The 21,291-nt window shown below is 40.0% G+C and overlaps 1 protein-coding gene across 1 annotated transcript in view; it reads right to left on the reverse strand.

Annotated features, from left to right (window-relative positions):
• The window catches only part of FREM3 (FRAS1 related extracellular matrix 3), a 75,197-nt gene that overhangs the window by 22,787 nt on the left and 31,119 nt on the right, over positions 1-21,291 (reverse strand). Inside the window, 3 exon segments of the mRNA XM_032464203.1 lie at positions 1,554-1,679; positions 4,318-4,548; positions 9,086-9,232. Coding sequence (XP_032320094.1) covers positions 1,554-1,679; positions 4,318-4,548; positions 9,086-9,232 — 504 coding nt within the window.

Consider the following 21,291-nt stretch of genomic DNA (forward strand, 5'->3'; position numbering starts at 1 on the left):
TGACAGCCTCCAATCAGGGTTTATCCTGAAGACTCCCCTTTTTTTTCACTATAAAGCTTTTCACTCCTCTGCCGGCCTTTGAGTCTCTGCTGAATGCTAGAGATGGTGGCTGACCCTCCTGCTACTGTGAGCTCTGAATAAATTAGCCTTGGACATAAGTAATACACATTCGGTCATCTCCATTTCCTGGCGCACAGCTCCTAAAACCCTTAGAGACTTTAAAGCGATGGGTTGTTTTGTATGCTAATGAGATGACTGTGCTGGGGCTCCTGGAGAGCCTCTGGATGGGGACTGGTTGCCAGGGAAACCAACCAGGTGCTTAAAGGGTAGGAATTTTTAGCCCCACTCCCTAGCCTCCAGGCACAGGAGAGGGGCTGGAGGTTGAGTTAATCACCAAAGGCCAATGAATTCATCAATCACGCCTCCGTAATGAAGCCTCCATAAAAAAAAATTCCAGCCAAAGGAGCTCAGAGAGCTTCCAGGTTGCTGCACACATGGAGGTGCCGGGAGGATGAGTGCCCAGAGAGCGCATGGCAGTTCTGTGTCCCTTCCAGCAGACCTTAGCTTACACATCTCTTTCATCTGGCTGTTCCTGGGTTGTATCCTTTGTAATAGACTTGTAATCTAGTAAGTAAACTGTTTTCCCAAGTCATGTTAGCTGTTTTAGAAAATTATCGAATCCAAAGAGGGGGTGGTGGGAACCTCCAGTTTATACCCTGTTGATCAGAAGCACAGGTGACAACCTGTACTTGCTATTGGCATCTGAAGTGGGGGCGGTCTTGTGGGACAGAGCCCGTAACATGTGGGCTCTGTGTTATCTCCAGGTAGATCGTGTCAGAGTTGAATAGAGTTTCAGGACATCTAGTTGGATATCTGCAGAAACTGGAGAATTGCTTAGTGTGGGGAAAACCTGCACAGGTCTGCTGTCAGAAGTGAGATGCTGGTGTGAGTGTAGAAGAGTGTAGTTTACTTTTATAGCCTATTCTTGCTCTCATTTGGATGGTTTTCATATAGTTCCATCATTTTTGTCTATTACATAGTTCTAATGAGTTAGAAGATATGAGTGGACACAGGAGAGCTAAATTTTGACTGTACAGAATGGCAAGGTCAGAAAGAATGGCTTGTTTTGAGTTGTGAGGACAGCTGGGCCTGTGATTGGGGAGGATTTTTAGTTGTTGGAGGGGTGGAGGGAGGCGAAGAAGAGCGACTGAGTGGTGTATACAGACCATTTCATGTTGTTTCCTTTATGCAATGATGACTATTAAAATTTAAGAATCCTTATTTATACTTTCTACCAGCATATATACACTATTTTATATAAAATGTCTAATTTGACCCTCACAAAATTTTGTGTATAGTCACAACAGAGGTTTTGAATTCCAGTTTTGAGTATAATTTTATCCCTGGTGGAGATCAGCTCAGAGCAGTTAGGGCACCCACACAGCGTTGCATGGAGTCAAGGAGCAGAGGTCACCACCCAGCCACCCCCAGCATCACCGCGGTCCTGTACTAAGACCCTATTCCTGGATATCAGTACCAGCAAAGCCTCATACCTCGATGTGTAGAGCAAATGACTGTGAGTTCTTGGCTTGCATCTCCCGACCGTCTTACAGGAATCAAAAGCTCCCCGATGTCCTCCTCTATTTTGTATTCTGCCTCTGGAATATAAACTGTTGATTCTAGGAAAGATGGAAGAAGATTTTTCTGCAAGACTTCAATTTGACTGGCAATACTGGTGATATTTTATCCAAGTGGAAATGTACATAATCTTTGACCCCTATATTTTCCAATATGATTAACTATATGAAATACAGTAAGAATAGGAAATATTTATCATTAAGTGGAACTGGAGAGGCAGTGGAATTGAGTTTAGGAGACCCCTTTGGAAAGATTATCTAGCACTAAAATGGAAAGAGAAATCACAGAATTTTGTTGCCTTTTTTTTTTTTTTGAGGTCACATTTTAGGTCTTCTAAATGAAGTTCACAAATTTCTGCCCTTCTTTTACTTTTATTTTTTTTTAATGCTTTTAACAATCAGATAATCTAATTCATTACCATAAAAATATTTTTTCCTGCTTTATTTAACAAACATTTGATTCAACATTTATTGAGCAGATACCATGTGTAAGATACAGGGCTGACTACTTAATATGCTGAGAAAAATAAGATAGTCATCCTACCCTTAATTCTTAAAATGATATTCCCACTGACATTTACGTGTGTACGTATGTACGTGCGTGTATGTGTGTGTGTGTGTGTGTGTGTGTGTACTTCTCTTATATTACTGTTCTCTGCTATGCAGTTTGGATAACGGTACATCATCAGAGCAGTCACCAAAATATGAGTAGGAATACTGGTCATCTCTTGTTGATGGAATTACATGCACTATTTTTCTTTGGACTTTCCAGTGTTTTCCAAGGCTTTTCATTAAGCATGCATTCTGTAGTTAAAATATATGTGTTGGTTTAAAAAATAAAACTTTGAGGTAGGTTGTTCCTACTCACAGTCAAGTGGAGACTCTCAGAGCTCTCCTCCACATCATCTATACACAAAGATTCCCCCTCTTGGCGATGGAAGCAAGAAGGAAAAATATTGTAGGAGGCTGTCCTTTCTTCTTTTGGAACTATTACTAAGTAATAACCCAGATTCAACATTGAATTATCTAGTTATCATACGTTAAATCTTTTTCTTCTTTCTTTTCCTGACTAAATTGGTTCCAACGAGTACTGCTGTCAGTCTCTAGGAAAATACCGGTCCCAAGTTACAGAGGAGGAAGACCAGTGATAATTTTCTTTCTGCCACTTCACTCTGCTATGGTAGTCTACTGTCTGCACATCTCTCGATTCAAAAGGTTGTCATCGGGGAAGAAGCTAAAAGTAAATTAAAGTTATTACTGCCTTGAAAAAAATAGATACATTAGGATGAAGTTATTCAGTCACATGCTCTATTTTCTCATTCTGGAAGATCTGTTTGCATCTATCTACACATCCAAAGCCCACTGTATTCTTGAAGACTAGCTCAAATCCTGCCTCCTCCAAAAGGCTTCACTGCTTAGAATGATGGTGATCTCTCCACTTTCTTACCTCAGAACTCTTACTGTTTTTGCCATGTGCCCTCACATCTGGCTTTCCTGATGGATTCATGGGTCTAAGTGTTGTTATCAACAAAATGGATCAGATACCTAGTCCGTTGGGTGGTGAGGGCTGTGTTTTCTATTTTTGTCTGCTGGAGAGCAAAACCCATAGAACAGTATTTCTCAAATTGTGTTTCAAGAAAATCAGAAATTTTAAAGGATATTCTCTGGGGACAACAAATTTAAAAAAAAAAAAAAGGTCTATAGTCTAGTTTGGGAAAACTGGTTAAATAGTTAAACAGGTTTCTTTATAGGAGGGTTTCTCAGAAACCTTGTATGCGAAGGTGAATTATGATGCTTCAAAACAGGGGAGTTATTTGAAAAGTTTTTTAGGCTTATTTGGTCCATGAAAAGTTTTATAATTCTGTTGTAGAAATTCTATTATATTACAGCTTTCTGTTATGCAGTTTGGGGCACGTTAATACAGAGGATTCTTCGTAGATCCTTGTAGCATTTTCCTAAGACTTCCTGAGAGTGAAGTCATGTACTTCTGGGCAATACTTGAATCATTTCAACTATCTTGATAATCAATGTGTCTAATTAAAATTCAGATAAGAATGCTAAAATCTTCTTTTAAGGACCATTGTTCTACTTTCCCAGAAAGGGGGAGCACATAGCACAATCACTGGCTAAAGTTCCTTTTTTTTTCCTTTTTAATTTCCCTGGGGAGATACTTGCTGAATGAATGAACCAATCAGTGAGCGGAACGAACTGATGAATTCAAGAATATGATGCACAACTCTAACAGAACTTTGTGGAACACGTGCTAAAATTAATGAGTTGGCTGGTTCTCAGAGGCCACATCTATGGCAAGGGATATATGAGGTCCCCACCTGATCTGGTAGGGAGCTTCCAGAAAACTGTGAGAAGATGGTGGGCCTGGAATGAGCCCATTTTGGGGCAAAGCTGTGCCATACTGAGTGTGCAGAGAACTAATGAGGAGGACTTGGGCATTTGTTAAAGGAAGGCTGGCAAAGTTCTGTCTATTTCAATTTTCCATATCCCTTTTCAAAAATCCTACAAACAAAGGAAGAATTACTGCCTTGAGATGATTTACCTAGCTTTAAATCTTAAATGGTATGAACATGTCCAGTGGCTTATGGAGACTGGGGGAGGTAAAAAGGCCTGAAATGGACCCGGAACCCATCCTGGTTAATAGATCGTATCAATAGGAACCACATACCATCTTCAGGGTCCACAATTTCAATAGTTGCCATTTCTGGAAACTCTACTGCAGCCAAGATAGGGTTCGTCAGAATGATCCGGAAGGTCTCTGATGCCTCGTATTCCTTGTCAGATAGAATTCTCACTCTCCACGTGGCTGTAGTCTGTCCAGGATTGAATTGTACCTGTGTCTCGGCCTTTTGTTTAAAATCTTTACCTTCTTTTGCAGTTTCTTCTTTGGTTACAATGCCTAAACAAAAATCAGAGACTATAAATATAAAGCCAAGTGACTGAAGAAGAGATGTTCCTTCACAGTGGATTCTATTGTTGATGAAAAGCAAATAACACAGAAATTGCTTCTTTTAATGTTCCCAGAAGATACTTATAAACTTTTTTTTCAATTGAAGTACGGCTGATTTACAATATTGTGTTAGCTTCAGGTGTACAGCAAAATGATTCAGTTTTTTAATATATATAAATACTTTTATATATAAATAAATATATATAATTTTGATTATTTTCCATTATAGGCTATTATAAGATATTGAATACAGTTCCCTGTGTTATGCAGTAAATCCTTATTGTTTATCTATTTTATATATAGTAGTTTGTATCTGTTAATCCCATACTCCTAATTTATCCCACCCCACACTTTCCCCTTGGATAACCATGTTTGTTTTCTATGTCTGTGAATCTGTTTCTGTTTTGTATATAGACTCATTTGTACTATTTTTTATATTCTACATATAAGTGATTTATAATATTAATCTTTCTCTATCTTACTCCATTAAGTATAATATTCCCTAGTTCTACCCATGTTGCTACAAATGGCATTATTTCATTCTTTTTTTATGGCTGAGTAATATTCCACTTTACACACACACACACACACACACACACACACACACACACACACACACCACAGTTTCTTAAGCCAATCATCTACTGATGAACATTTGTGTTGTCTCTATGTCTTGGTTGTTTTACAAAGTGTTGTGATGAACATTGGGGTACATGCATCTTTTTGAATTAGAGTTATAAACTCTACTTTTGGCTAAGACAATGTATCTAAGCAGAGGGGCATGAAAGTGAGAGGAAAGCGGGGAAGGAGTGACAGAAGAGAGAGGACAGAGAACTCTACAAACGTTCACTGAGGGCATTTGATGTGCCAAGCTCTGCCAGGTGCTCGGGATTCAGAGGTGAGTAAGAAACTGCTCCAGCTCCAGAAAGCTCAGAGTCTGAGGGAGAAGATGCTAGAATGTAAACCCCATGGAGACAGAGACCTTTGGCTGTTTGGTTCACTGATGGACTCCGAGTGACTACAACGGTGCCTGGCATGGAGTAGGAAGTCAGTAAGTATTTTCTGAGTAAATATTTTGTATCTGATCATTTCAATTTCTGCAGCCTCTGGGAGAATAATTCTAGGTTATTTTCCTCATGCAGATTTTTAGTCACAGTGGCTTGATTTTTTAAAAATGTGTTTACTGATTTTTGATGGTGAGAGATTGTTAGTAATTTTCCAGACAAATAAGACACCGTTGGTGGAAACAGAGAGATGGGTATAGATTTGAATACTGTTAGGAAATAGGAAGAAGCAACTTACTGAAGGAACTGAACAACAATGAAACTGTTAAAAATCCGCAATGTGATATACAAGGGTGGAAGGAACTAGCACATCAAAACTGAACCGATCCTCCCCTCTCCAGGGAGTGTTCAGCATTCTAGTATTGTTTGGTTTTGATTTAACATCCCAATGAACACCTAACGGAGCATGGATACCCAGGTCTCATTATAAGGTTTAGACTCTGCAGTTGTTTGAATGTGTGAAATCAACTATTATGGCCTGACACCAGCTATTGTGAAAGGCTTTATATAAAATGAGATTCAGAGCCCCTTGTGCCATTTCTGGCCTCATTCTCAGAGAATCTGACATCGTGTAAAAGATGCCCGAAGCTCTAAAGCATGAAAATAATTTCCAGGATAGAAGAGCTAGCGTTGACTTTTCAAAACTGCTGAAGAAAGCCTGCATTAATACTAGTTTGGCAACTGAGAATGGATGTCCAATTTGGAAGAGCCTCCTTCAGTCCCAAGTTGACATGGAAAAGATAAGGAAGAGGAGGGTGTGTCCTCAGCCACAGTTATTTATTTATTTTTAAAATTGAAGCATAGTAGCTGTTACAGGTGTACAATATAGTGATTCACAATTTTTAAATGTTATACTCCATTTATAGTGATTATAAAATATTTGCTAAGTTCCCCATGTTGTACAGTACGTCCTTGTAGCTTATTTTGTACCTAACAGTTTGTATCTCTTAATTCCCTTCCCCTACCTTGCCCCTCCCCCCTCCCCTCTCCTTGCTGGTCACTAGTTTGTTCTCTGTATCTGTGAGTCTGCTTCTTTTTTGTTATATTTACTAGTTTGTTGTATTTTTTAGATTCTCCATGTAAGTGATATTATACAGTGTTTGTCTTTCTCTGACTTACTTCACTTAGTGTGATGTCCATGTTGCTGCAATTGGCAAACTTTCATTCTTTTTTGTGACTAATGTTCCCTTGTGTGTATGCATATGTGTATATGTATATATATAATATATATATGGCATCTTCTTTATCCATTCATCTGTTGATGGACACTTAAGTTGCTTATGTATCTTGGCAATTATTAACAATGCTGCTATGAACATTGGGGTGCATGTGTCTTTTCTAATTAGTGTCTTTGTTTTTTCAGACATATACCCAGGGGTGCAATCTCTGGGTCATATGGTAGTTCTATTTTTAGTTTTTTGAGAACCCTCCATATTGCTTCCCACAGTGCTCGGCAACAGTTTAAGTAGAGCTAGGTGACACTGGTATATAAATTGTGCAGGCACGTGGCCATTAATTTTTGGTGAGTACCGGCTCTGTGCAAGGTGCTGAGGATGTAATGCTGGACTAGGTACAGCCACCACTACCCCTGAGGGGTTTGCAAGTCTTTGGGGGAGAGAAACAGGTGATTTCAGTTCTGTTGGATGAGAGCAGTGAAATACTAGTGGTCGTTCACATTTATTGAGTATTCATTGTGTGCTAGGGACTCGGCTAGATTGATTTATACTCATTATCACATTTAATCCACAAATAAATCTTGAGATGGATACTTTACAGATGAGGAAATTGAAGGTCATTAGTGTGTCACAAAAAACCAGAGTACATATCTGAGCAAGAGTCCAAATCCCACAGTTGTTCTGTCTTGTCTTGCTTTCTCCTAGATCCTGTGCTTGGACTACTAACCCCGGCATGGGCTGGGGAGAGGCGGGAGGGAGGGCTTCCCGGAGCACCGAGTAAGGTATTTTGTAGATATCGTGATGTTGATGTGGTTTTAAGTAATATTTTATAGAACGAAAGAGCTGACTGTAGTTCACTTAACAATAAATATTGCTTGACTGCAATATGCCCCACGCTGTTTTGGGGGGTTGGCCATGACCCAAGATGTATTTCCTGCCCTTATGGAGCTGGAAATCTACTGAGGAAGACAGGCAGTGGACAGACGGACATATGATGCATATCAGGGATGGTGAATGCCATGAAGAAACAATAAAGCGGGGCACGGGGAGAGTGCATACGGGGGTGATGGCTCAGATGGGGAGGTCCGGGGCCACTTCCCTGAGGAGGTTAGTTACTCTACAAGCATCCAAACGGTTCTGGGCAGAGACAGTTTCTTCCCCTGAGCCAGGCAGGATATGAAAATACTTCTCAACATAATAACCCAAATCTTTGCCCATGAGAAATTCCCAAGATAAAGAATCGTGGACACAGAACCTCCCAAGAAGAAAGAGGCCATGTTTCAGCTGAAGTTCCTGACAGCAAGTTCCACTGTGTGTTGACAAAGTGACCTGCGGGTAGATGGAGGCTGAGGGCCACGTGGGAATCAGGGTGTTCTCTGGCTGGCCTCTTCTCCTAGGGGAACAGTCCTGACTCAGAGGCCCTGAGCCTGGAGAGGAGATGGGGAAAAGCACGCCTTTCCTTGATTGTCTGTTCCCAGCCATCTCTTTCCTGGCTTCTCTCCAATAGCCCTGATAGGTTGGCAGGACTCTGGACCCCAAATATCTGATAAACTCAAAATGCTCATTTGTAAAGTGAAGATAACACACTGCTATCTGTCTTCACAACAGATTATGAAAATAACGGCAAAATGATGAGTTCTGGCAGCTAAGAATGTTATAGAAATGAAATGCATTATTAGAGCAATTATCACTGATTATTAAAGATGTGAATGAGATGTATTATGTAGGCATTACATGTCTGTTTACCCCAAAGATGCACAGTTTTTTTGTAGAACATAGAAACATTTCCCACTGTTCATGTCTTGGAGGAACTTATAACCTAATAGCAGGGTAAAAAAAATTACACATAATCAAAAGAAAGAGCTGCAAATAACACAATAATAGATCATGTACTCAAATAATTTTTCAAAAGAAATAGCTAGAAATAAGCACAATAATGTGTTATATGCTTAAAAGCAATTTTGAAAGAAACTGAGTGATGGCTATGAAATGTTTTAATTTTCCTGTAGTCCTTTGAGTTGAAAAGAAAAAGAAAGGGGAAAATAGAGACAGAGGATAAAAAATTGCTGTATATAAGCCTGTAATTCACATGGCATGAAAACCATGGCATAATTGCACACACATTTTTTTCAGAAGTTTTCTCCAATCCATTTTTGATTCTGTTTCAATCCATTCTCTTATAGTAATCTTGAAGCCTAAATTTCATGTTTCCATTACCTTTTGCCAACAACCAGTCCAGTTACTTACTGACAAAAGATGTTTCTCCAAGATACCCTCTGCGTGTGAGAGTCACTTCTAAGCCCATGGAGTCCTCATCCACGATGTAGTACTCTCTCTCCAAAGCGATCCAAGCCCAGTAGAGACGGAAACGTTGATTTATTCTCTTATTTCCTCCTATAATTGATGGGGATAAAAGAGATGGATAAGATGAGTGACTGCGGTTTGTACTTTGCTTCTGAAACCAAGGGTTTTTAAAATAAGGCCTCTGCTGATGGTCAGCCTGGCCCCTTACTGGGGCTGTGTACTATGAACAAATTGGAAGAAAGAGCAGAGCTGGGAGTGCTTGCAGCTGCAAAGAGCCACTCATAAAAGGATGTTCATATAGGACTCTCTGACTCAGTTTCAGATAGGCCAATATAATAGATATCAGACACCAGAGTGAGCACAGGACAGATCACTGTGTGCAAAGCTTACAGCAGAAAGCTTTACTGACCGGTTCCACTACTACTGAAACCCTACATCAGATCAAGCTTATCAAAAGGGGGCAGAGTGTGGCAAGAAAGGAGGATTTGTGAGGCGAGTACTTTAGGAAAAGCTGGTGCACTGGGGGCAGTCTCTACCACCACCCGGGAAGGATGTGGGCATGAGGTGGGCCTGCCGTCTTCATCCCCAGCCTGGTGGGAGTGGGCTTCAGTGAACCTCCTGGAGAGCTGACTAATGCATTCCTGAAAAATCTTAAATGGTCTTGACAGGGAGAGAGAGTAGACAGGGCTACATTTGGAAAGTATTGGGGGGAAAAAGTATCCCAAAGAGTAGGAGAAAGAAAGCAGGTGTGTGGACCAGAGGTGGTCATCCTCCCAATAGGGCCAATGAAGAAGGCAATGGAATCTCAGCAGAAAGGAAGCTGGAAACTGACCTCCAGATTCCATGGGCTGGAAAGGAGGAAAGAGAAAAAGGACTGCAGGTGAGGGAGCTCCAGCAACAGGAATCTTCAAGAAACTCATGAAAATAACAACTAAAGAAAGTGTGTCCTTTAAATAGCTGCCACCCAGGTGCCCTGGCATCAGATGGCAATGATACTTCCCATACCAGACTGTGCTCTATCCCCCATCCCTTCACTCTCTGGGGTCAACCCTGAAAGGGCAAAGCCTTGCTAGGAAGCTGGAAGAACCATGGGCATGGACAGAGCAGAAGTTGGTCCCTGTCCCTCCTCCCCCAACCCCTGCTCCCTTTCTGCCCCTCCCCACCTCCATATCAAAAGTTCTGGTCCATAGCTATAGAGAAGGCTTAACACAGAACAAGTTCTGAGATTTGGTTATTCCTTGGGAATTCTAGTGACCAGACTGACACTGTTTTTGATTTAATATGACTGTAAGATGTTTTTATCTGAGAGTCGTCAGAAAAGTTATGTAACCTGCCCAAGTCCTTCCTCCCAACCACCACCATTGAATAAATGTTAAAAGGACATACAACTAAAATTATAATTTCATTACGTCACCAATCATGCTCATTTGGCATACCAGGACCTCACTGATGGGTGCAAATGTCAAACTTCATGTTTACTCTCCATCTGTCTTCTCTCTCTCTTTATAGATCACATAATTAATATTATTGTTGATATCCTAATACAGAAAAATGTAAAACAAATATCCCAGAAATCCTCCTATGCAATTAAAAATGAGATTGGTCTTGTTTCCAGTTTGAAACCACTTTAATTCTTCATGTATATAGTCCTTTGAATTTTGAAATCATGAGTCAAAATTATACTGTATGTTTACTTTTTCTTTTGTGTCTTTTTCAAAGTTCTTTCCCATCCTCTTTATTCTATTCTGACAATCACACTACAGAGTAGGGCAAATAGCAGTCTCTCTGTATAACTAGATGAGCCGTTTTGGGCTGTTGAAGTACCCTGACCAGGTCCACACAGGGTAGTGGCGGCCCTGACCAGACCCTAGTTCTGTGACGTCTGACCAGGGCTCTGTGTCTGACTCTGAGCCGCCACTGTGATGAGTCGTGGATCAATGCAACTTAAAAACTTCACAAGGAAACTGGGCAGAATCTTTTGCAGTCCAGATCCTCTGAATCAAAACATGCATAATAAAAAAGGCTCAGAAATAAAGACAGAAACACGTTCCCACCCCAAATGTAGCTAATTTGTCATCGAGTGGTTAAGAGTGTGGTCTCTGGAGATAGATGGCCCCAGATCTGGCTCTGCCACTGACCACCCACGTTACAACGAGGAAATGACAGTGCCCCCTGAGCAAGGATGCCTGGCTTTTCTGAAGTCAGGGAACTCTGAGGGGGAGAAGGGGTGAAGACTGTGACTGCACCCTCTCCAGGTGGAGGCCAGAGAGTGCTGCTTTGGCCTTGGCTGTGACCCCCACAGGCTTTAGCCAGGATCACTGCACAGGCACAACTCCCCCCGTGCCCCTTCCCTGCCCCCCTCCCCCTTCATCAGCAGGCAGCCGGCTGATGCATTAGCAGCTACATTCCATGTATGAGAAATGGTTTAAGGTGTAATGAATAAGAGTAAAGATCCTGGATTGTATGAAAATTCAATTTACATAAGTCAAGGACATTGTGTTGCTGATGCTACGTATGTACTTCAAGAGAGAGTAACTGTTGAAAAGACAGAGAATTAAACTTTGAGGACAGTTACATTTGGGAGCCAGTGAAGGGAAAACAGGTAACAGAATAGAAAATAAGCAGCACTTGAGTTAGTTTTATCACAATGTGGAAGTCTGGTATAAAACTATCTAGAAGTCAAAAAAAGAATATTTTCAAACATAAGTATAATCTTTCTATCAATGGATGACACTGTTTTTCCTACAGCAAACTGGCATAACTATTATTTGTTAGACTCTAGGGCAGGGGTGTTCAACCTCATTGCTACTGACATTTGGGTTGGATAATTCTTTGTCATAAGGGGCTGTTCTGTGCATCGAAGGATGTTCAGCATCTGGCCTTGCTCCCTACTAAATACCAGTGGCAGTCCCTCCCAGCTGTCCCTCCTTCCTCCAAGTTGTGACAATAAAAAATATCTCTGGATGTTGCCAAATGTTCTTCAGGGAGAAGAATCATCTCTGGTCGAGAACCACTGGTGTAAATGAAGTTAAAGGATTTTATTGCATCTCTGATAAAAATCTGTTTCACACTTCTTTTGTGTTTTGGGAAAAGAATGAAAGAAAGTTTGAATTTGAATAATCAAACACTCCCCATTGATTTTAGAAGGTAGCCTGAGCACTGCCTAAGTTAATCTGAGGAAAATGAGAAGGATACAATATTAAGTACATTTAAATAATTTTTCCTGTGGAGAGAAAAATCAGAGTTTACAAGCTGGGGACAAGAGCTATTTAGTGGAGTCTGATTTACTGTCACCCTTTTTCTGGGCAGGATTCTGAAGGGGAAGCATCAGGTTGTCTGGTTCAGATGGGAAGACCTGAGGCTCTGTCTTCTCACACATTATCTCAGTGCCTTTGTCCAGTCCCTCCAGCTCTGTTCCCTCCTCTGTAAAATGGGGTTGAGGACAGAAGGAAATGAAGCATGGTATGTGAGAGGCCTTGTAGGTAGGGGAGTGTGGGCAAGTGTGACTTTTATAGCTTAAGCTATTATTGTTAAGTGCCCTATTTTCCTTCCTGTAAAAGAAGAATCAACTTAAAAAACAAACAAACAAACTGTAGAACAAAATTGATGTCCTAATGTTCTAAAAAAGAGCATGAAAACACAGAATCAGAGAGGGGGATAAAGAAGGACCAACATGCACCAAATATCTGTATGTGCCAGACACTGGGCGAGGCAGTATAATCTGCCTAAAAAAAGAAGCCATAGAAAGATAAAAAGGGAAGGCAAAGAAGATGGCAGAGACCAGAGTCAGGGAGGAGACACTGACAGGGCTAGGTAGGACAAGGAAAGAGTCTGAGTGTACAAAAAAGGTAGATTTTGGAATAGGAATGACTGAGAAAGCAACTATTGAAGTAATAATGAAGAAAAACACCCAACTGCAGAATTTCTAACTTATCAAATTTAAAGGGCATAATGCATTTATATTTCACAATTACATCCCATTAGGTGAAAAAAAATAGAAAAAATATACCAAGTATTTTATCCAAATACAGTATTCAGGAAGATTTAATTTTGATGCAAATTATTTACTAATTCTAGTTTCCATCTCTTCTTCTAAAAACACAATAATTTAAAAATTGAAAATAAAACTTTAAAACAAAAAAATTATATACTTCTAAAGAAGATTTTGAAAACACATCTAATAAATGCTGATGCTCAGTTAGGTAAAATAAAATACTGAATGGTAAAGCAGCAGCCATTGTCAAGTGTCAAATGGTTTCTGACCTTAAACTTGGAAAAAGATCAAATAGGATATTTGATCTTAAATGTTTAATAATTACCCAATGAAAATGTAATAATATATATCCTTAAGTTTTCTACTACTCCATGCCATTATCAAATAGCTTTATTGTCATAAGCATTTAGCTTCCACAACTACTAGCATAATATAACTTGAAAATGTATTTGAATTCCATAAGCACCTATTCATCATGCATTTGGAAACAGTACCCATGAGTAACAATCGTCACTCAGTGTCAGTTAATGTCATTAGTCAATTGGAAAATGCTCACAGGGCCTTATGGTGAGGAAATGTGCTACTCTGACTTCTGGCTCGATGTGCAGAGCTCCAGCTGCATGTCTACAGATTATAAAATAATGTTTCTTTTTCAATAGTTATAAATTCAGAGAAAAGTAAGTAACTTGAGATAGAAGAATTAGCAAATTGGGTAAGAGAAAAAGTCAAATTGCCTATCAGATGGATCTCCGTTTTCTTTCCCCTAGCCGTCTCCCTTTGATCTTGGAGTTGTGGGTAGCAATTTCAAAAATGTGCTCTGTTAGGTGAAATAGGCCACATCCCCTTCCAGCACAAGGATATTTATTATTCCATTCCCAGTTCTTTTGTGTCATTCACTTCTGTTCAGTGATTCCTTGGCCTGCCTGATTCTCTCCTTTCAGGGCCTCAGTGGCTATTCACATCCCCAGGCTGGGAGGGAGAACTGGCTCCTCTGGGAGTTTCCAACCCCAAAGGTTCCTGTCCATTTTCTTCTTGAGGAACAATGGGCTGTTTTGTGAAAACTCCCATCTGGTTTCCCAGAAACGGGTGGGTGGGAACCCAGAGCAAACAGATAAGATACCTGTAGTCATTTCTCTTGGTGTATCCTCGTAAGCTATGGCATTGCTACCTCCCCTGCAATGTTTCTAAATCCACTTCTGCAGTCTTTGGAAATGTGGGGTCAGGTAGGGGATGTCCCCAAACTGTCTTGATGATATATTTGCCTCTCCATTTTGAAGAATACAAACCCAGCATATTACAGCTATGGATAACAATACAAGTTTCCATACCCTTTTCTTCCTTTTTAAAGTAGAGTTTTTCAATATAAACTCAGTGGAAGCAGTGTGAAAAAATAAAGAACACGAGTTTTTCTTAGATTTTTTTATAAGCCTCAGTAGAGGCAACATATGTTGCTTTTGACACAAAATAAAATTACGTAAAAACTCTCAAAGCAAAACTTGAGAGAGTAATAATAATCATAATTAAAAAGGTTGTATTAGCAGAAGTTTGCAACTAGTAGGGAAGTAGAAATACACTAATTGCATGATCACATGCAATGGGCACTTCTGTCTGGGAGTTGGGGTTCCATGCGGTTTAACTGGAAGGGAGAAACCATGTGCATTCTTACTTCTTCAGAGTGTAGAGGATTCAGGGAGGATGTGGACCATACTCTTCTTTCCAGAGAATGCAACACAATGTAATGTAATGTAATGTAATGTAATGTAATGTAATGTAATGTAATGCAATGCAATGCAATGCAATGTAACATAATGTAAGGGAGCAACTTCCTATTTGGAGATCAGATAATCATCCTCATTTTTGGAAACAATCTAGACAGATGCAGACAAAGTAACTGGGTCATTTCATGTACTGAACTAAAGAATCTTTTCCTCCATTTTTATCTCACTCTGTTTTCTTTTGCTTCCCCACTGGAGGAGGTAACTCTATTTGATTACTGTGCTCTAGGGCCAGGATGACAGGGCTCTCTGTTCCCTGAGCAATCTAGCAGTTTAAATAAATTGCCCAAAACTGGACAGCTGCATGTAAATCAATGAAGTTAGAACACTCTCTCACACCATACACAAAAATAAACTCAAAATGGCTTAAAGACTTAAACATAAGACACGACACTATAAACCTCTTAGAAGAAAACGTAGGAAAAACATGCTCTGACATAAATCTCAGCAATGATCTCCTAGCGCAGTCTACCCAGGCAATAGAAATAAAAGCAAAAATAAACAAATGGGACCTAATCAAGCTTATAAGTTTTTGCACAGCAAAGGAAAGCATAAGGAAAAAAAAAAAAGACAACCTATAGAACGGGAGAAAATATTTGCAAAAAGACGAGACTGACAAGAGCTTAATTTCCAGACTGTATAAACAGCTCATACAACTTAATAACAAAAAACCAAACAATCCAATAAAAAAATGGGCAGAAGACCTAAACAAGCAATTCTCTATTGAAGACATACAAATGGCTAATAGGCACATGAAAAAATGCTCAATATCACTAATTATCAGAGAAATGCAAATCAAAACTACAATGAGGTTATCACCTCACACTAGTCAGAATGGCCATCATTCAAAAGTCCACAGATTATAAATGCTGGAGAGGGTGTGGAGAAAAGGGAATCCTCCTACACTTCTGGTGGGAATGTAGTTTGACGCAGTCATGACGAAAAACAGCACGGAGATTCCTCAAAAAACTAAAAATAGACTTACCATATGATCCAGCAATCCCACTCCTGGGCATATATCCAGAGGGAACCTTAATTCAAAAAGATATATGCACCCCAGTGTTCATAAAAGCACTATATACAATAGCCAAGACATGAAAATAACCTAAATGTCAATTCCAGATGACTGGATAAAGACCTATGGTATATTTTATACTATGGAATACTACTCAGCCATAAAAAAGAATAAAATAGTGCAATTTGCAGTAACATGGATGGACCTGGAGATCGTCATTCTAAGTGAAGTAAGCTAGAAAGAGAAAGAAAAATACCATATGATAGCACTTATATGTAGAACCTAAAAAAAAAAAAGACAAACTTATTTACAGAACAGAAACAGACTCACAGACATGGAAATGAACTTATGGTTAGCAGTAGGGGAAGTGGGGAACGGATAAATTGGGAGTTCGAGATTTTCAGATATTAACTAATATATATGAAATAGATAAACAACAAGTTTATATTGTATAGCACAGGGAACTGTATTCAGTATCTTACAGGAATTTATGGTAAAAAATATGAAAACAAATATATATATGTTCATGTGAAAAAAATAATAAATTGCCCACAATGGAGTCATGATTTATCATTAGCTAGAAGACACAGATGCAGTGAATTCCAGATCCACCCACCAGACTAACGGGTTAGATGAGGTAGCAAGAGGGTCGTGGTCTTCAATACTCTGGAGAGCCAGTGACTGACTAGGTAAGCAGCACATCCAGGTACATAATCTGTGCTTAGTCTCATTTATTTCTTATTCATGCTTCTGATTACAATTACAATTTACACTCATTTCCAAAATATTTATTTGGTTATATCTTTCTTTCTTTTTTGGTGGGGGAGGTTATTAGGTTTGTTTATTTATTTTTAATGGAGGTTCTAGGGATTGAACCCAGGACCTCGTGCATGTTAGGCATGCACTCTTATTTGGTGCACTCTTAATAAAACTTTTCTTTCAGACGTTCTTCCCTATCTTTTGAGATTGTTATGAGGATCAAACGTGATAATGTATGCGGAAGTTTTGGAAAAGTCTGAGTTTCTCTAAACCTAAGTTTGCAGGGATCTGAGTGGGAAGAGAGCCTTCTCCACCGGCAGAGGTCATGGAGGGAGGGGAATCTGGGCAGCAAGCTGGCCAGCTGGGCACGTCCTTCTATTAGGTTAAACCACAGGAAACCAGGTTTTCTTCAGGTCAGAAATGGCTGAATATCAGCAATTTTGTATAGCTCAACTGGATATGTAGAGAGGCAGCAGAGCACAGTGGGAAGGGACCCGGACTCAGGTCAGAGTGAGGCTACAGAGAAAACATATCAACATATCATGTCCCAGCTCGGACAAACAATAATATTACTTAGCCCAAGTCAGTGTATCTTGACAAATTAAATGTGAGCTGCAAGCCTTCCAGAGCTCCCAGCACAGGTGAGGAGGAGAACGAGTTGTCCGGCAGGCAGAGCAACGATCTGGGTACAGAGGTTCACTGGCACATTTGAGGTGTGATCTTAACCTCGGCTGCGTCTAGGAAGGAGTCCTTTCATATCCATTATCTCATGTGAAAATCCAATCAGTACGACAACCTTGAAGGGGAGCAATCACACCTGACATTACACGGGTGAAGCACCTGCTGGACAAATGAAGCACCTGCGGCTCAGTAACTTTGCCTCACCTGCGGTCACAGAGCTAGTCAATAAATTAAGAAATATGCAAAGCCCGCCACGATCTGGGTCCTCTCCACCTCTCCATCATCTCCGACTCTCCTGCTGCCTTGGAGTCTAGAAGCTAACTGCACTAAGCTATGCGCGGTTTGCCAAGCTCGTGGTGCTGTTTCTGAAATCAGCTCTGAAAACCCTTATTCATCCTTCAAGGCCCAGATTGGGCATTGCTTCTTTTTTTAAAAACTGAATTACAGTCCATTTACAATGTTGTGTTAGTTTCCTGTAGCCGAGTGGTTTGGTTATACATATATATATTCCTTTTCATTACAGGCTGTGACAAGGTTTTGACTATAGTTCCCCGTGCTGTACGGGAGGACTTTGTTGTCTATCTGTTTTATATATACTAGTATCTGCAAATCCTGAACTCCTAATTTATCCCTCCACCCCCTGGGCATTGCTTCTTGATGAAACTTCCCTGGGCAGTGGCTCACCTCTGCCCCTGATGCACATCTTTCCTTGGTAGTGCCTCTCACGGTACTGCAGTTAACTGTCCCCACGTCTGACTCTCTTTCTATATTGGGAGCCGATTGCTTGTGTCTCTTCATCGAGCAGTCCCTAGCACGTAGCACGCTTCCCAGCAAATGACTGGGACTCAATGAGTACCTGCTGAATAATATCTCCTGGAGGAAAAATCTGACCTAAATGTAGCTTTAGAGAATAAAATGAGCACTGCTAATAATTTAACTTATGTACAATCTGTAAATATATTACTTCTGTGACCTTGTTTCATAAGAATGTGGATAATGGTTCAAAAAATGTAGTAATATCACAGTATAACGCCGGGGTTTTATTCTAGTTAGAAACAGAGCCAGGACCGGCACGCCAGGCTTTAGATTCTTAGCTTGCAGCTTTTCTTCCACAGAATACTTTGTGTACAGGCTGAGAAACCCTCTTTTCATCTGAGGGCCCTATTCTAGAGAAATCTTTTTAAAAATGATCAAACAATGCTTTACATTTCCAGAGTACCTATTATTTAAGTTTTTCCCCATGTTCCAGCATTCCTCTCATGTTTTAGAAACTGATCCCGTAACACTGGTCATGTAAGTTTGTGCTTGGTTGGCATTAGAAATGAGATAAAGAAAGGAAGGGAGGAGGAAAAGGACTATGTCTTTTAAAACCCTAATACACTGCACACCTTGGGAAGACGTGACCCCTTACCAAACCAAGCCCCTGCAGTTCCTTACAGGTGCCAAGCAACAGGGCACAGCTCCCAGTGGGGCTAGGCTAATGTCAGTATCAAGAGACTCTGAAATAGTGGGTGTAACACCCAGAATCACTTATTCTCCTAAGAAGAAACAGATAAATATTACATCCCACCCCAACTTACATACCTAGTATGCTCAAAGAAGATATGAGTCAGCTCCAAGAGAAATTTGACTGGTAAATGTGAGAAAAGGAGGAGCCACCTGAAGGTCCACATGAAGAAAAGGAAATCAAAGGGAAGCCTTGTGTTCTACTGATCAAAGGCCAGATTGGACACACTTTTGTAAGTGAGCTTGGCCAAACCTTGGAGCCATCCAACAAACCTCTAAGTGAATGGAGGATGACCTCTGATTGAAGTTCTTCTTGAGGTTTGACAAAACAGTAATTAGGGAGGGAAGGTTGGACGTTAAAGTAAACCACGGCCCAGCTCTGTAGTAATCATCTCCATTGTTCATCAGCACTTTACAAAAATGATCAAGCCAGGGAGCTGACAGATGTCATCAGCCTAGTTCTTGGCAAGCACGTATCAGACGAAGAGTATACACTGAGCTTTTCTTTCCAGGGGAAGCATTCTACTTGTCAGCAATTCCTTTCTGCCAGACCACAAATCAGCAATTGCTACGTAAATGAAGAACTTCCACTCAACTTACAAACTCTCAGGTAGAATATTCATTTTCTCAAAAGAAAGATGCCTTTTTTAATAGCACAAGCTCTAAACGATCCCAGTGGGTACCACCAAAGTGATCAAATGTCAAATTCATAAATCTTATGGGCCATTAAGGAAAATGGAAATTGAATGATGCAATGGATTGGCAAGAATAAAAAAATGGCAGAAGAGGTCACAGCTAATAGGTTCACGACAGACTGAACCCCAGATACTGCCTGTATGAATGGCAGAGGAAAAATCAGTTTAAAAATCACTTAAGATATATTTTATTAAAACACAAGTTGTTTTGACGCCTTTGGATTATATGTATTATTTTATGAATGACGCTGCTGCATAATTTGACATAGGATAGTATTAGATAATGATCAGGGGACATTTAACATGGAAAGAAATGTTGTAACACAAACACAGGGCCAAACACACATGGGATAGTCTAGGTGTCCTGTCTCTCTGTGTCTTTCCTTTACTCTTATTCCCTTCCTGGTGTGTGTGTGTGTGTGTGTGTGCTTTCCAAAAACTCCTTCTCTTTCTTGTGTCTGGACCCTCTTCCAGGTATCTGCCTCTCCTGTGTTTCTATTTCTTTTTGTGTATATATGAGCTCTTTCCAGATTCTGGAAGACTAGTTAGTATTTGTAGACAGTCTCTCTTTTAAAATTTAAAACAGAAAGAATGATTATTTAATAAGCAGCATCTACAAAGTGGTTTCTTAATTGACTCTTTGTCTTTATCCCACCGCTGGAATCACACCTAGCAGTTCCCTTGACGTTTGTGATAAAATCTCAAGGTAAATCTTTCACATCTTTCATTGAACAAAGAAACAAAAATGAGCATGACCTCCAAAGTCATTTCTGGTCTTTGGGTCCATGGTTCTAAGTGAGCATAATAATAACAGCAGTAGCAATCATTTCCATAATTTTGCTCTTTTTTTTTAAATAACAAAATAAAAGCCCAATCTGGAAAGCATAGAATTTCTTTTTAAAAGTGTTTCTTGGAGCTTTAAGAAAAAGAAATTTTTTCCTACTAAGAGTGTATGAACTGCATGCTCCAAGCTATAGAACAAATATATGGCTGCCCCTTAAGCCAAGGTCCTGTCTCTGCCCAGCATGGAGTTGCCACAGTTATAGCAGAGTAAGTGGCTTTTTGGTTTCTCCAGGCAGGCTCAGGCAGAAGTCATGAATCAAGAATTAAAATATACTATTTCTGTCAAGACTCTCCTTTCTACAATTATTATTTTCATAATTTCCCAGATACTGACTTCCATCTACACATCAGTAATGGGTAACATGCAGACTGGAAATAATACCACTGGGAAGAAGAGGAGAAATACTTCTTGAGACTTCTCAAGCAGCCTGTGTGCATGAGATTCTAGGAGGCTGACATTGTCTGCTCCCAGAAGAGGATAACTCAGCACTTAGGGAGGCTGGTGAGACCATCAGTGACAGCATGGACTTTCGCTAGGGGTGAGTGAAGAGGTCAGTGGTCTCTGGAACTGCTTACCAGCTCTTCTAAACTCCCCTAGTAATCAAGCCGAAGAAAGAGGCACTGATTTATCCTGACTGTCTTTTCATCAAGTGAGGGTACTTCTATCTGCTTCAGGAATGATTACAACTTTTTGACAGAACCATCACTATGACAGTTAATTTTGTGTCAACTTGGCCAAAATATGGTGCCCAGTTGTTTGGTCAAACACTTGACTAGATACTGCTATGATTTTGTAGATGTGATTAAGACATCAGTTGACTTAAAGAATATTTATTACATGCTTCAGATGTACAACAAAGTGACTCAGTTTTATATATATG

The sequence above is a fragment of the Camelus ferus genome, chromosome 2 (assembly GCF_009834535.1).
Source record: "Camelus ferus isolate YT-003-E chromosome 2, BCGSAC_Cfer_1.0, whole genome shotgun sequence".
NCBI lineage: Eukaryota > Metazoa > Chordata > Mammalia > Artiodactyla > Camelidae > Camelus > Camelus ferus.